General features: G+C 55.0%; 2 protein-coding genes across 2 annotated transcripts; both read left to right on the top strand.

Moving 5' to 3' along the window:
* Positions 1 to 284: 284 nt before the first annotated feature.
* On the top strand, positions 285 to 2,276 carry LOC135182107 (C-type natriuretic peptide-like). Its single transcript, XM_064155910.1, has one exon. It carries the CDS (start codon positions 285 to 287, stop codon positions 555 to 557), a length of 273 nt encoding a protein of 90 aa, XP_064011980.1. The 3' UTR covers positions 558 to 2,276.
* Positions 2,277 to 2,396: 120 nt separating this feature from the next.
* GAPDH (glyceraldehyde-3-phosphate dehydrogenase) lies at positions 2,397 to 6,570 on the top strand. Its single transcript, XM_064155909.1, is given in 12 exon segments — positions 2,397 to 2,909; positions 3,295 to 3,338; positions 3,900 to 3,999; positions 4,268 to 4,374; positions 4,458 to 4,548; positions 4,674 to 4,789; positions 4,900 to 4,981; positions 5,106 to 5,257; positions 5,361 to 5,439; positions 5,636 to 5,719; positions 5,842 to 5,939; positions 6,272 to 6,570. Coding segments are annotated over 12 exon segments (1,521 nt in total). The 5' UTR covers positions 2,397 to 2,411; the 3' UTR covers positions 6,342 to 6,570.
* The last annotated feature ends 8,787 nt before the right edge of the window (positions 6,571 to 15,357 follow it).

Below are 15,357 nucleotides of genomic sequence, written 5' to 3'. Positions count from 1 at the left end.
AGCCTGTTACCTTGCAAGTACAAGGGAGTGACAGCCTGACAAGGGCAGGGCAACAGGCAGCTGGGCAGAGGCTTGCAGCAGCTGCCTCCCTGCTCTTTGAACAGCGGAAACATTCCAGCCTGCAGGAGCTGCTGGTCCAGCTGTTCCCTGTGTCCAGTGCAATGTCACAGACACAGCACAAGCACCGAGCCCTGCGGAAGGTGTGGGCAGTGGGGTACAAGGCTTAATCACCAGGAGCACCTGCAGCTCCGCTCTCACCCTGCTCTCCTCTCTGTTTACCACAGATGCTCCTTTCCTGGTTGCTGCCCCTGGAGCCTGAGTCCACACTGGCTGAAGAGGGTATGAAGGAAGGCTCCAGCTTTGGCCCTCAGTTGCTCTCCTCCACGCTCCCTTTCCTCCCATCTGGGTCTAGAGCTGCCCGTCCCTCTCTCTGGCGCAAGACCCTTGCCAGTCGCAAGCGGGCACTGCCTGGAAATTGGGCCTGGAAGGCTGTGCCCAGGGGCTGCTTTGGGCTGAAACTGGACCGAATTGGGACCTTCAGCGGTTTGGGGTGTTAGCGTTGGAGGGGCTCCGAGGCGAGAGGGCCAGCAGTGAGGGCTGGAACAAGTAGGCAGGAAAGAAGCATGGGGAGCCTTGAGAGCACGGATGGCAGGGAGGATCAGGAGAGGACACAGCCAGCAGGCTTGCCACGGGGCCACCGCCTGCCTGCAGCCGGGGCAGCAGCTGGGATGCGGGCGGTGCTGGGAGCCCGGGAGCAAGAAGGCTGCAGCCCACTGAACTGCTCTCCAGCCCTGCTTCTCCACGGCCGGAGGCGACCCAGGCACTCACAGCACCGGCTCGGCATTCACCACTGATGAGCCGGTGGACGAAGCCCTCCCGAAGCTTCTGCCCCGAAGGAGAGCGGAAAAGCAGCAGCAGTGAACCAGCAGAGGAGAAGCGACTCGGTCCCGCAGCTGCCTTTCGGCCGCCGGCAGCCCCTTCCCTCCTCTCCTGCCTGAGGACTGGCTCATTAAACAGCTAATTTCCGCATCGCGGCTCGGCGGCAGCGCCTCCCCGAGAGGCCGTGGCCAGCCCCACACCGCGGAGGCCGTGCGGGGACGAGGGGCCGGTGGCAGGGCAGGCCGGGAGATGGCGGCAGAGGCTAGTGCCGGCGGCCGCCGCTGTGGGGGCCATGTTAGGCGCCCGCCGCCATTCCGAGTGGGCCGGGCCGCACGCACGGCTGCAGCGCTGCGCTGCCGGCGCCGGGGCGGGGAATGGCGGCCGCGGTGTGACCGTGGGCTGGACACGGGCGCAGAAGCGCCGCGTTGGCGCATCCCGGCCGCACTCTGCCCCTCGGGCGCTGCAGTGTTTGCCGAGCAAACAGGAGGCCGCCTGTTTGTGCAGAAGCTGTCCCCCCGAGAGCCACCCCCGCCCCCTGCCCGCGGCTCCTCGGCGGGCTGCAGCTGGGGCAGCACGACCCCCGGGACAGGGGCTTGCGCTGCTCCAGCCCCACTGCTGCTACCACACGTGCCGTCACCCCCGGCCTTTAAGGAAAGGTTGTAACCTCGGCCAGGTCTAAACTTAGCTGTGGAACCCTCAGCAGCACCGGGAATAGCAGCAGCATTAGCAGAGTTGGGTTACCTTGGAACTGTCTGACCCTTTCTCTGCCCCTCGCCCCACCACCTGTGTGTCTCCCCCAGCCCACTCCTCCCTCCTCATCCTCAAAGCCCTCTTGAAGCCTTGCTTAGCTGAAGCAGTCAGAGGGACTGGCTGCTTCAGCTTGATACCCCCACCACCCTGCATCTGCATCCCCATCATTCCCACACCTTCCTCTGAGACACCCTCCTCAAAAGGATGAAGGCTTTTCGGCATGCTCTGTGCCTTGTGCCAGACATAGGTTTGACCCGCTGCACCTAGGCTGAGCAAGCCTTGCACTGCGTTAAAGGGATGCAGCTGAGTGAGGGAGCCCAGTGTGGAAGGGCGGCGAGCTGGGCAGCGGCAGCCATGCCAGGAGCGCTTCCCGCTCGAAGGCAGGCGGTGAAGGCGGGCCGAAGCGGCAGACGGGCAGGATTTCCGCCGTCACGTCCCGCGGGTAGCAGCACTGCCGCAGTGCTTCATTAAGATGGTGTTCACACTGCAGCGGCTGGCCTGCGGGGCAGCAGCCGGCCCGGCGGCTCCTATCTAGAGCACGTCTGGTTTAAGCCCACTCAGGCGAGCCAGGACAGACCAGGGGGGTTCCAATGTTGGAGGCGAGAGCTCCTGACCAGCACCCACTGCCTCCCAGTGCTGTGACAGAACGGGAGATGCTTGGGGCCTTCTGCTTCCTTGGGGTGTCTCCAGCATCTCTGCGGCCACTTCGCCCTAGCTGCCGTGCCGGGGGAGCAGCCAGGCTGAGTGGCACAGGGTGGGCAGTGTGTCTCCTTTATTACCATATGAAAGCAGCGCACGCAGTTCCCTGGGCCGCTGGCAGCAGCGAGCCCGAAGAGGCCCCTCGCTACCCATCACTGGGGAGCCTTTCCCTGCCGTGGGGACACCTTCACGCTGTGAGACAAGGACTCGGCATCCTTCGGGACTGGGGCACCTCTCGCTACCACCACCATTACCGACGCCCAGTGTGGCCTGGAGGGGAGGTGCAGCACGTAGCCCTTGCGGACCGTTACGGACACCCCATGCTTGCCGGCGCCGGGCCTTTGTTACGAAGGGCAGGGGGAACGGGGAGGCGGGCGGAGGGGGGGAGGGAGGTGAACCGAGGCAGATGCAGCCGCACCCGCAGCACGGGCGCACGTAGCCCTGCCCGGCCCCTCCGCTCCCATTCGATGCCGGCACGGTGAGGCGGGCCCCGGCCCGCCCCTCCCCCAGTGGGTATAAATGGCAGGGGAGCGCCGCTGCGCCACCTTCTCACTGCGCGCCGGGCGGGTCGGAGGTAGCAGGTAACGGGCGGGGGATGGTGGGGAGAAGATGCGCAGAGGCGGAGAGAGGAGCCGTGGCGGGGGTGGGGTAGGCGGGCAAGTAAAAAATCCCCCACCGCTACCGGCCTGGGGCCCGGCTCCGTGGTGGAGGGCTGGGCTGAGAGCAGCAGCCCTCAGGCGGTGGGGAGCGGGCGGGCACAAAGGCAGCGCGGTGTGGAGCGGTGAGGGGCCAAGAGGCGCTTGAAGGGACGTGTGTGTGTAAATAGGGCCGTAGGGGAGCAGGGTCGCCTGTACTTATCCCCGTCCCCCAGCGGTTACAGAGACGTTAACGGGGGCGGGAGCGGTTTCACACCCCCCCGGCGCCATCTCCGCGCCCGTGCGCCTCACAGACCTTTCCTGCCTGCAGGAATATCCCGAAGAGACAATGGTGGTGAAAGTCGGAGTCAACGGGTGAGCGCCGGGGCTACGGCACTGGGAGGCGGGGAGCGGCTGTGGGGGGGGCGGCAAGGTCGTCTGAAGGACGCGGGGGGGGTTTGGCGTCGGTGTACCCCGCCTGTCCCCTCTCCACAGTCACCCCCCAGCGGGCTGAGGGCCGGGCGAGCTGCTGAGTCACTTCCCTCTGCCCATTGGGGGTGATTCACCCCGGAAGCGCCGCCGCTACCCGCCTGCTGCGGCCTCCTCGGGGGTCCCTACTCCCCGGTGGTGGGCTTCAGCCCCTTACTAAAGGTCGCTTGCCAGATCGTATGTCTATGGTGGCCTGTGGGATGTGACCTTCTCCCGCCGGGCCGAGGAGTAACCGGATCCATCAGTAAATTTAGCGCTTGACCTTTCCCGTGTGGGGGTCGCTCTTAATCTTTAACTGAAGCACCCTGGCCTTTGGACGCCGTTACCGGGCTCCCTCCCACCCCGCCGGGCAGGGAGTGGTGGATGATCCCGAGGGAAGGCAGCGAGCCGTGTCCAGCCTGGCAGGTTCCCTCTTGCTCCTCCTCACTTGTGTGTCTCCTTCCCCAGATTCGGCCGCATTGGCCGCCTGGTCACCCGGGCTGCCATCCTCTCTGGCAAGGTCCAAGTGGTGGCCATCAACGATCCCTTCATTGATCTGAACTACATGGTGAGTGGCTGCGCAGTGCCCCCTCCAGGTGCTCCGGAGCAGAGCTCCTCTGCCTCGCTTCTAGTAGCTTCCTAGGAAAACCAGGTGTGAGGTGGCGGATGGCACAGAGCTGAGAGCTTCATCGGAGCCCAGTGCAGCGTAGAGGGTGGACAGGGTCACCGAGGAGATGGGGAGATGAGACTCGTAGGCAGAGCAAGGGTTGTAGGGACAGTAGCTGGGGTGCTTGATGCTTGATTTCCCACCACCACCCCTCCTCTCTCCTTTCTAGGTTTACATGTTCAAGTATGACTCGACTCATGGTCACTTCAAAGGCACTGTGAAGGCTGAAAATGGGAAACTTGTGATTAATGGAAATGCCATCACCATCTTCCAGGAGTAAGTATTTCTTCCTCTTCCCCTCTGGAGGATGGAAAGCAGTCATCTTGTGGAACAGCTCTTACAGTTTTGTTCCTCCTTAGGCGTGACCCCAGCAACATCAAGTGGGCAGATGCTGGTGCTGAGTACGTTGTGGAGTCTACTGGTGTCTTCACCACCATGGAGAAGGCTGGGGTGAGTATGCTGCAATGGCAGACAGAGGAAGAAATGTTGCTGCTCCTACCTGTGGGGCATGAGGTTATCTGAAGAAGTGAGCTGTTGGAGGCATTCTGGAGTACCTCATGTCCTCCTTTTTCCAGGCTCATCTGAAGGGTGGTGCAAAGCGTGTCATCATCTCTGCCCCCTCGGCTGATGCTCCCATGTTCGTGATGGGTGTCAACCATGAAAAGTATGACAAGTCTCTGAAAATTGTCAGGTAAGGATTGAGGAAGGTGCTTCCTGGCCTGGAGCTTTCGCCAGCTGTGTGGGAACTCATGTCTGTAGATAATCGGCCTCTGCCTGATGACTCCTCTCTCTCTTCCCCAGCAATGCCTCTTGCACTACTAACTGCTTGGCACCCTTGGCCAAGGTCATCCATGATAACTTCGGCATCGTGGAGGGTCTTATGGTAGGTCTGGAGCTTGCTGCTAAGGGTCTTCTCATGAGAGGAGAAGCCTGTGTACTCTGTGTCTCCTGGGATGCCTCTTCTGGAAAGTGTTGGCTGTGGTTTTACTCTAGATCTCTTCTCCTAGACTACTGTCCATGCCATCACAGCCACACAGAAGACAGTGGATGGGCCCTCTGGGAAGCTGTGGAGGGATGGCAGAGGTGCTGCCCAGAACATTATCCCAGCATCTACTGGGGCTGCTAAGGCTGTGGGAAAAGTCATCCCTGAGCTCAATGGGTTAGTAGTGGCCTTTCCTAAAGATGGGAGAAGCATTCCTAGCAGTGGAGGGCTGGCAGGGGGCTGCTGGGTGTCATTACCTGGTGACTTGTGTTTCTTGCAGGAAACTTACTGGAATGGCTTTCCGTGTGCCAACTCCCAATGTCTCTGTTGTGGACCTGACCTGCCGCCTGGAGAAACCAGTAAGTTGTGGACAGAACCCCAGCGACCTGCCCCTGCTTCTGAACTTACCTTGTACCTGGAAGTGCCCTCTCTGCACCCATCTCTTCCCTAAAATTCCATCTTTGTGAACCTGGCACTTGCCATGGTGCTTCCCCTCCTTCCCCAGCAGACATTTAGTGTGAGCTGGGCTCTGACCAGATTTCTGTCACTACCCAGGCCAAGTACGATGACATCAAGAGGGTAGTGAAGGCTGCTGCTGATGGGCCCCTAAAGGGCATCCTGGCATACACAGAGGACCAGGTGAGTCCTCCTGGTCTGTGGTTACAGAAGCTTGCCTGTTTTTCTGCCGGTGGCTGCAGCTTTGCTGGCATCTTGGTTTGGAAGCTGTCAGTAATGGTGTGTTACAATTTCTTCTGCTCCAGGTTGTCTCCTGTGACTTCAATGGTGACAGCCATTCCTCCACCTTCGATGCTGGTGCTGGCATTGCACTGAACGACCATTTTGTCAAGCTGGTTTCCTGGTGAGTGCAGCATGTGGTGGGGGGGTGGTAACACTATGGGGGTTGTGGGGGTAGGTGCTGTCACAGCTGAGTTGAGACTGCTGATCACTTCTGGCTGGCAGCACAGGGTGATCCACAAACCCCTGCTGAGCAGGGCAGCTCCAGCATTTCAGCCTCTTAACAGAAATTACTGTAGTGGCCTTTCCTTACTTTGAGGGTGGATGGAAGGCTTCCCACATTGTTCATGGAAACTAGTGGGAAGCTGCTTGGTCCAGCTGTGTGGGATGGGGCAATGGAGCATGAACACGAATAATGGATGGTGATCAGGCCTGACAGCACTGTTTTGTTCTCAGGTATGATAATGAGTATGGATACAGCAACCGTGTGGTGGACTTGATGGTCCACATGGCATCCAAGGAGTAAGCCAAGCACACCAAGCCCCCCTGCTGCCTAGAGAAGCAGGTCTCTCCTTTGGAGCCCCTGCCCTTCTTCACCACCGCTTAGCTCTGCATCCTGCAGTGAGAGGCCAGTTCTGTTCCCTTGTCTCCCCCACTCCTCCAACTTCTCCCTGAGCCTGGGGGAGGTGGAGAGGCTGATAGAAACTGATCTGTTTGTGTACCACCTTACATCAATAAAGTGATCACCATCTGAAGCACCTTGTCTGTCTTGTCAGTGGGAGAGGGGCGAAATGGATGTGCGTGGTGGTGTGGTGTAATGAGCAATGAAGTCTGATTCAAAATGAGCCTTGGCTGCAGCTGCTGGGTCAGCTTTTCTCAGCAGTCCTACCTGGATGCAGTGGTGGAACTGGACCTTTGTCAGAGGAGTTTGGGCAGCTTGAGTCCTGGGATACCTAAGTGGCAAAGATGAGATGCCCGTTTCCAAGTATCACTGCAGAAAGCAGAGCTGTTGGATGCAGTCTGGTGAGCAGTTACCTGTGGTGGATGTCTGCCAGACAAAATTTAAGGTGTGCAGGGCTGTGCTCACAGGACTTGCTGTTTGGTAGAACAGGAAGCAGCTCTGCTGTTCCATCCATCCTCTTAACTATTTCCGTGCCTGGAGGGCAAATGGCAGAACAAAGTGCTGAGCAGATTTTCTTTAGCATTTGGCTTGGCAAAGAGGCACAAGAAACAGGAATTATTTCTTCTGCCTCGGTGGAAATGTTACAAAAGGAGGATTTTTTCATTTGCTTTTCTCTCAGAAGGACTCGGAGGAAATGGCTGTCTAGGGACGTGTCAGAGGCCAGTGTCACTATGGTGGTAGCTAGTCTTAATTCTGGCTTAATTCTATAGAGGAGGGGCAGCTGCAGTTAAGCTCCTGAGCAGCAAATCTCTGCAAGGTGAGTGCCAGCCCTCTGCCAAGGGCTGTTACTTCCTGCTGGGATCATGAACGCTGCCGGCACAGACTGAACCTCCCAGGCAAGGTGCCGCAAAAAACGTGGCGCCCTTGCAGCAGCTTCATTGACTCGGGTAATGAATCTGTCATTTCCTCCCAGGCCGGACTGGAGCTGTCACCTGGACCCTAGCTGCTTTAGACCCTGATCTGGAGCAAAGAATTTAAGCTGAATGACTTAAGCTCCCTGGATCAAGGTAGGTTGGACAGAGTTTCCTGGAGCTGCTTATCTCCAGGTTGGGCTGTGTCAAATGTTTACCAGGATAGAAGGCAATGACTCAAAAGCTGCTCTGCAAAGAAGAGGTGGAATAACCTGCAGCTGAACAGCAGTGGAAACTGAGCAGCTTTTTAGGCCTGGGACAGTTGCAGTATCTGGTTTATCCCACTGACACCCCAGCTGGGAGCTTCAAATAGCTTTGGAGTTAAATGGGAGCTACCTGCTGTTAGAGTTCACTGGAGGCAGCCCTCTGTGGAGCTGGGTTTCTGCTGGGGTGGGGTGGTTTTGCCTTGCGGGCCAGTCAGGCTTGCACATCAGTTTTGGGTTGGTCCCATCCTGTCCTTGAGTGCTTTGCTTGGGTACTCTGAATGGCTGTCCTGCTGCCTCAAGATTGGTGTGTGTGCCAGCCAGGGCCTTGCCAGGGAGTCTGGATGTGCAGAGAAGCTACTGGAACACCTTGAGGGTGATGCCTGTTTTCCCATGCAAAACAAAGACACTGTGGATTTACATCAGGAACACTCTAACGAGGTCCCTTTATCCTCTAAAAATCCTAACCGAGATTAGGCTGCCTGAGGAAAGAACTCTGCGATCTAACAGGAGCCCTAACCAGCTGGAGAACAAATTGCTGTGGGAATGAGCAAATTCATACAAGCTGGGAGGGGAGGGGGAGGGACGAGTTGTGCACCCTCGGGCCACCAAGTGCTAGAGAAATCTCAGATGAAGTTCCACTTTAAAGAGATTATTTCAACTAGTTTACTCTTGTTGGAAATACCTGGAAACGAAAAAATGATGTGAAAGATTCATCCCCCGGAAAGGTTGATGAGGCGAGCCAGGAGTCACGGAGCTTAAACTACTTGCACGTTGCCTTTGTATGGGAGTGGCGAAGAGTGAGAGTGGCAAACGAGTCCTGCAGGCTTTGGACCACCTGCAGAGCTTCCTCTCTGGAAAAAACACAGCTCCTCCCCTAAATCCTCGTTTTGCATCCAGCCGCTGTGCCTGCAGATGGCACCCACAGCAAGGCTTCTCCAGACATGGGAGAAAAAGCCAAGCAGGAACTGGAAGCTTGTCCTAAAAATACTTTTTTCTTAATTTGGGAAAAACAATAAGGTCTGCGGATGGCACTGGGCTAAGGACAGGAGATCTGCTCTGGCAGCTGCTGCTGTCCCTGGAGGAGCTTTAGCCCGAGTAGGGGAGTGCTGGGTTTGCTCTTAGAGCATTTGAAAACAGGCAGGCACTCAGACATAAAGGTGCTCTTGTCTGGCTGAAGAGCTGAAAGCGACTGTGCCACGCTGCTGGGACAAGCTGCTCTGTGAGCAGCCACCATCCAGCCTCCCTTTGCAAAGGCAAGGTACAGAAATACACCAGTCCTGGCTGAAGGCTTGGCTGGGTTATGGTGGGAGGGATGCACTCGAGATATGGATTCACTCCTTGGCAGGGCTGTGCTGGTACAAAGCTCTCTGGCTGAGCCAAGGGCCAGGTTCTCTGATGGGCAGCCAAGCATGTCCATGGGCAGTGAGCTGCACCTCTAATTTTAGCCAGAGGAAGCTCAAATGATGCTGCAGCAGCACCACTGGCAGTTGTGTTACAGGGAAATGGCCTTTTCTGGCACCTTCAAATGTTTAGATACATTTTCTTTCACCTAAATATAAGGGGGGGGAAATCTTGTTCTTAAGGGGGAGGGACAGGGTCTGCCAAGTATGTGGGCAGGTCTGTTGCTGGAGCATTCCCAAATCCACCTGGCTTTCCTGTGAGACTGACTCAAGGTGCTCCTGTTCTAGCAGGGGAGTTTGAAGGTCATTTAGTCAGAGGTCCTTCCAACCCCTACCGTTCTGTGCTCCGTGGCCATTTGCACACAGCTCCACGCCTGCATTACACCCCAGGGAATGGCTGCTTGTCCTCAGACCACCACCTTCTCAAGATGCCAGCACAAAGCTTAAGCATTAAGGAAGATGCCATGTAGTAAAGTCATCTTAAGCAGATGTGGAAACTCATTAATCTTGCCTAAAGAAAAGGGTACCAAAATACACACAAATTGCATAACCACAGCAAAGGAGAAGAAAGGTTGTGGCCATTTAGAAGAGCCTGTCCACTGCTGAAGAAAATGAGGCTTTGAGCAACACCAGCAGTGAGGTTTGTGCAAGGGAGCAGTCTCTGGTGGGAAAGCTGTGGTCTCTCCTGCCTGCTAGCAAGTGACAGGTGAGGAAATGGCCTCAAGCTGCACCAAGGCAGATTCAGATTGGCTGTCAGAAGAACTTCTTCAGTAAAAGGGTTCTTGAAGGCTGGAACAGACTGTCCAGGGAGGGGTTTGAATCCCCATGCCTGAAGATACTGAGAAGAGGCACAGATGTGGTGCTGAGGGATGTGGTTTAGCACCGGACTTGGCAGGGATGATAATGATTGGACTTGATCTGAAAGGTCTTGTCCAGCCAGAAAAAGTCTATTCTGTAGGTGAACTTACTCTAGAATTGGCACCTGCATGAGTTATCCCCAGTGAAATGTTCCCAACATGAGCACCAGTACTGAGCTTACAGCTGAAGTTGAAGAGGTGGCCAGTAAAAGGGTGGAACCACACTTGGATGAAACTAGAAGAGAAGCTCAGCACTGGAAATTAAGAGCCTATAGCGGGAGAGTTTTAGAAAGCTCTGGAAAAGGTAGCATCAAAACTTTAGTGACTACATCCTGGAGACAGGCAACCTGCAAGAGGATATGAGGAGGATCAGGGAAGCTAGGAAAGGATTCAAAGTGCAACTCACTTCCAAGGCTGGCTGAGAACTCTCCTAGGCTTGCCTGTGAGCCCTGCTCACTACATTTGCCCAGGCCTCCTGTTGTCCCCAGGACAGTTAAGGCACTGCTATTTCGTTTTTAACTGCATCTGTACATAGCTGGGATGGCATCCAGAGGGACATGGACGGGCTGCAGACACCCTCATGAGGTGCAACAGGGCAAAGGGCAAGGTCCTGCACCTAGGTCAGGGTAATCCAGGCTGGGGATGATGAGATTGAGAGCAGCCCTGCAGGAAAGGACCTGGGAGGTGCTGCTGGATGAGAAGCTGGGCATGAGAAAGCAATGGGCACTTGCAGCCCAGAAGGCTAATGGCAGCCTGGGCTGCATCAAAAGCAACATGGCCAGAGATGGAGAGAGCTGATTCTGCCTCTCTGCCCTGGGGACACCTCACCTGTACTGCTCCAGCTCTGGAGCCCTCAACACAGGAAGGACATGGACGTGGTGGAGAGGGTCCAGAGGAGGGTTGCAAAGATGATTATAGGGCTGGAGTAGCTCTGCTACGAGGATAGGCTGAGGGGCTGAGGGGTCCTGGAGACAGCTCTGGGGAGACATTAGAGCAGCATTTCACTGTCCAAAAGGCACCTACTGGAAGGCAAGGGACTGTTTAGAAGGGCCTGGAGTGATAGGACAAGGAGCAGTGGTTTGAAACTGGAGCAGGGCAGAGTTAGGTTGGACATCAGGAAGAAGTTCTTTGCATTGAGAGTGGTGAAACACTGCAGCAGGCCGCCCAAGGATGTGGCTGGGGCCCTGTCCCAGGAGATGTTCAAGACTGGACCTGATGTGACCTTTGAGGCTTCCTTCCAACCCAGTGCAATCTGTGGAACTGTACACCAGCAGGACCTATGCTTTGCCTTTGTTTAAGAACCAGGTTTCAGCCCCTCTTGGCATTTCTATTGCTGAGATATTTACTCTTTGGAGGCTCTGCATTAATTCCATGTATCAAAACCGGTACCAGTTTTGTCTGTCAGTTTCTCACCCCCCCAGAAATCCAGGCATTTTTTCCCCCCTTTCTTCCTGCTTTCTGTCCTGCTCCCCTCTGCCTGGTTTCTCCTTGCTGCTCCTCGGTGGTCTGCCAGACTAATCCTGCCCCCCAGCCACCCAGCAGACCCTGCAGCCCAGTAGCCAGCCCTTTTGCAGCCCCACCGAAGGCAGGGGCACTGCGCAACATGGCTTGCAGGAAGGCAGCCACACCGCTCTGCTCTTCCCCTTGGCTTCCAGCACCACTCCCTCCCCCTCCCCAGGCCGTGGCAGTGCCTCCTTCTCTATCACAGCACCCCAGCAGCCTGCTCCTGGTCCTCTGTGCCTGCTAATGTAGAAGCGTTTGTCCTGAGGCGGCTGCTTCTTCATTGCTAAGGGTCTGCAAAGTGCTTCATCATTCTTCTGTGACCACGTTCTGCTCTTTCAAACACAGACCTGACACTTCTCTTCTTTTGGCCTCACTTGCTATTAGTTTTTCTTGGCTGAAATGAGTAAAAAAAGCACTTTACTGCTAGGACTGATTTTGCTTTAACTAGAACAACTTATTAGTGTCCTTAGGCATTCAGCTACTGGTCTGTACTTCTGGAGGTGACCCCAGTACCTGAAGACCTTTTTCTACATCCCATTTATTTTGTGGCCACTCTATTCCTTCTTCCCCTCTTCCCCAGCTGTGCTTCTTGACTTTTATTAATTAATCTCTGACTCTATTACTATTTTTTTCCTATTCTTATTTCTCAGTCCTGCTGTCATATAACCATGTATTCAAGGAAGTGGTTTACTGACAGCAATGGTTTGAAATGAAAGAAGAGCAGATTTAGATTGGATGTTAGGAACCAGATCTGCACCATGAGGGTGCTGCAGCACTGCAACAGGTTGCCCAGAGAGGAAGTTGAGGCCCCATCCCTAGAGCTGGTCAGTGTCAGGCTGGACAAGGCTGTGAGCAAGCTGCTCTAGTGGAGGATGTCCCTGCTGACTGCATGGGGTTGGACTGGATGATCTTTGGAGGCCCCTTCCAACTCAAACCATTCTATGAATCATGCAAAATAGATCAGAGCTTTTGGGGTAACTAGAAAGTCCCTTTTCTTCCTAAGGATCTCCTGCCTAATCACTCTAATACTGTCCCTGAACAATTTCAGTGTAAGAAAACACTGCATTGGGTTGGAAGGAACCCTCAAAGGTCATCTTGTCCCAGCCCCCTGCACTCAGCAAGGACACCTCTAACCAGATCAGGCTGCCCAGGGCCTCATCAAACCCAGTCTTGAACATCTCCTGGGACAGGGCCCCAGCCACATCCCTGGGCAGCCTGTTCCAGTATTTGACCACTCTCATTGCCAAGAACTTCCTCCTGATGTCTGACCTAAATCTGCCCTGCTCGTTTCAAACCACTGCTCCTTGTTCTATCACTCCAAGCCCTTGTAAACAGTCCCTCTCTAGTCTTCCAGTAGGTCCCCTTCAGATATTGAAATGTAGCTCTGAAGTCTCCCTGCAGCCTTCTCCAGGCTGAGCAGCCCCAACTCTTCCAGCCTATCTTTGTATCAGAGCTGCTTCAGCCCCATGATCATCTTTGCAACCCTCCTCTGGAGCTGCTCCATCAGGTCCATGTCTTTCCTGTGCTGAGGGCTCCAGAGCTGGACACACACTACAGGTGAGGTCTCCCCAGAGCAGAGGGGCAGAGTCAGCTCTCTCCATCTCTGGCCATGCTGCTTTTGATGCAACCCAGACTGCCATTGGCCTCCTGGACTGCAAATGCCCATCACTGGCTCACATCCAACTTCTCATCCAGCAGCACCCCCCAAGTCCTTTCCTGCAGGGCTGCTCTCAAGCTCGTCATCCCCAGCCTGGATGGATACCAACACGTTGTGGCTTTTTTGGTCCTGTCTGCTCCTTTGGTTTCTAGGTAACCATCAATCCTAACTCAGATGTAAAGGACACCTACAAATGACTGCCTTACTTGGAGCTGCCATCAATTGTAAGCTGATGAGAAGTTCTCCACAACACAGAATATTCTTCAGCATCCTCTGCCAAAGTCTCCCAGGACAATGTAATTTTGCTTTTCACAGAAAGCAGCACAAAATAAACCACCATGTTTTGAAGAGGGGGTCAGGACTGCCCAAAGCTCCCTTCTGCACCCTGGCCAAGCAGTGTGTCAGAGCTCTGGAGTCAATGTGACTTTCAGCACAGCTTCCAACACCACTTCACAGCTGCTCTACCCTATGTGGTTGTGAACATTACAAGTATCAACTAACCACGTTTCTTCCTCCTCTGAGAATTCCTAGCTCCTCTTGCACCTTCTCCAGATGCAGTCTGCTGTCAAAGCTGAAAATGCTGCCTCTTCCCATCTGTTGTGATATTGGCTCAGCTTGAGCTGGTACCTCTTGGTGACAGCATTTCCATAGAATCATTTCAATTGGAAAAGACCTCCAAGATCATCCAGTGCAACCACTCTCTGACTCGACCAACTCTGGTGCTAAACCATGGCCCTCAGTATTACATCTCTGCCTCTTTTAAACACCTCTGGGCACAGGGATTCAACCACCTCCATAGGGAGCCTGGTCCAGTGTTCCCTTAGTACCTTTCCAGCTTTTACAGCTGCTCTCCATGCTATGAAATCTATACTCTGCTCTGCCAGAGGCTCTACAGCATCATCTCCTTGTTCCCATCCCAAGAAAAACCGGCCCAAGGATGTAGAAGAAATCACACCTGTAGCACCTCTTGAGTCTTGTAGATCCACCAGAAGACTTCCAGTGGTGACCTGGCTTCTCTAAAGCTGTCTGCAGCCCATCCAGCTCTCCATACTGTGTTAATCTTGATCCCAGCATTAATCACCATGCCTAGAGGCTCGCCAGATGTTCTCAAGAGCCTGTCCAGATGCATTTCCAAGGAGACAGCACTCCAACACGTTCTGCATTATTTCTGACCTCTCTTCTTGAAAGGTTTCTTACCTGTAACCAGAGTGTTCGCCACACCTGAGCATCACATGCAAGTTCTGGCACATTGTGCCACAGGGACCTGAGAAAGCAGCAACCATAAACACAAGAGCATGGGCTCCTCCTCAGCAAAGAAAGCTTTTGGAGCAGAGCTGCAAGGCTTAGCAAAGTCCATCTCCCAGCTCTCATCTACAAACAAGGACAACTTTCTCGGCAGCTTTGATCTCTCCTCTCTCTTGGCTGGGAAACAAGAGAAACAGAGTAATACGTAGCTTACAAGGAATCAGAAGTTGCTGCAGTGAAGCAGCTCAGAACTGCCATTTCCTAACACAGCAGCAGTGCCCCAGATGGAGGTTTCTTCGGCTGCTAACTTCTCCCACCCTTTGCAGGGCCTCAGCTCCCCACCGGCTCTACCCAGCCAGCTCAGCCCACGTGGAGGCAGCAGCACATGCCTTAACCTGTCTTGCAGGCACAGGACCTCGCCCTGCCCAAACAGCCACCACCTGTGCTGCAGAGAGCAGATGTGCTGCAGCTCAAGCATGCAGCAGCAGCAGCTACCCAAGCCAAAACTGCAGAGATCAACTCCTGCACCCCTCACACCCTATCTGACCTTGGAGATGAGCCAAAAACTCTCCTGTCATTTACTTTCTTTCCCTTCTGGACCTTTTGTGAGCAGCATTGTTCCCCAGAGATTCACCTGCCTTGGCTTTGCAACCTGAGTCCACGGCTTTGTGGATGACCTCCCCAAAACAGTTGCCTCTCAGCAGGCTGCTCACCCTCTCCTGCCACCCTGATGAGGCCCAGACTTCTGTCACTGGAGAATATGCAACAGCCAACGGGGAAAATGCTAAATGGATGGTGGGACAGGGGGACCCCTGCTGCAGTTATGCCCAGGTTGGATGTAGGACTGAAGGCAAGCAAGAAGATGCTATGGGATGACCTAGTGTGACAGAGGAGACCAGGTTCTGGGGAGGAAGGTCCACAAGTCATGTGCCACATTCAGCTTCGTTTCCAATCCCTCAGCCTCAGCATTAGTGATGCCCCAGGCTAAGAACAAGGTAGCTCATGCAGCACTGATGGTATGCATGGCCCATCATGGACCACTGGCTCCCAAACCAGGGATCTCACTGCTGTCCCATCTGCC

Source organism: Pogoniulus pusillus, chromosome 15 (assembly GCF_015220805.1).
Source record: "Pogoniulus pusillus isolate bPogPus1 chromosome 15, bPogPus1.pri, whole genome shotgun sequence".
In the NCBI taxonomy this organism is placed as follows: domain Eukaryota; kingdom Metazoa; phylum Chordata; class Aves; order Piciformes; family Lybiidae; genus Pogoniulus; species Pogoniulus pusillus.
Note: the sequence above shows the minus strand (reverse complement) of the source record. Positions and strands in the feature narration are given on the sequence as shown.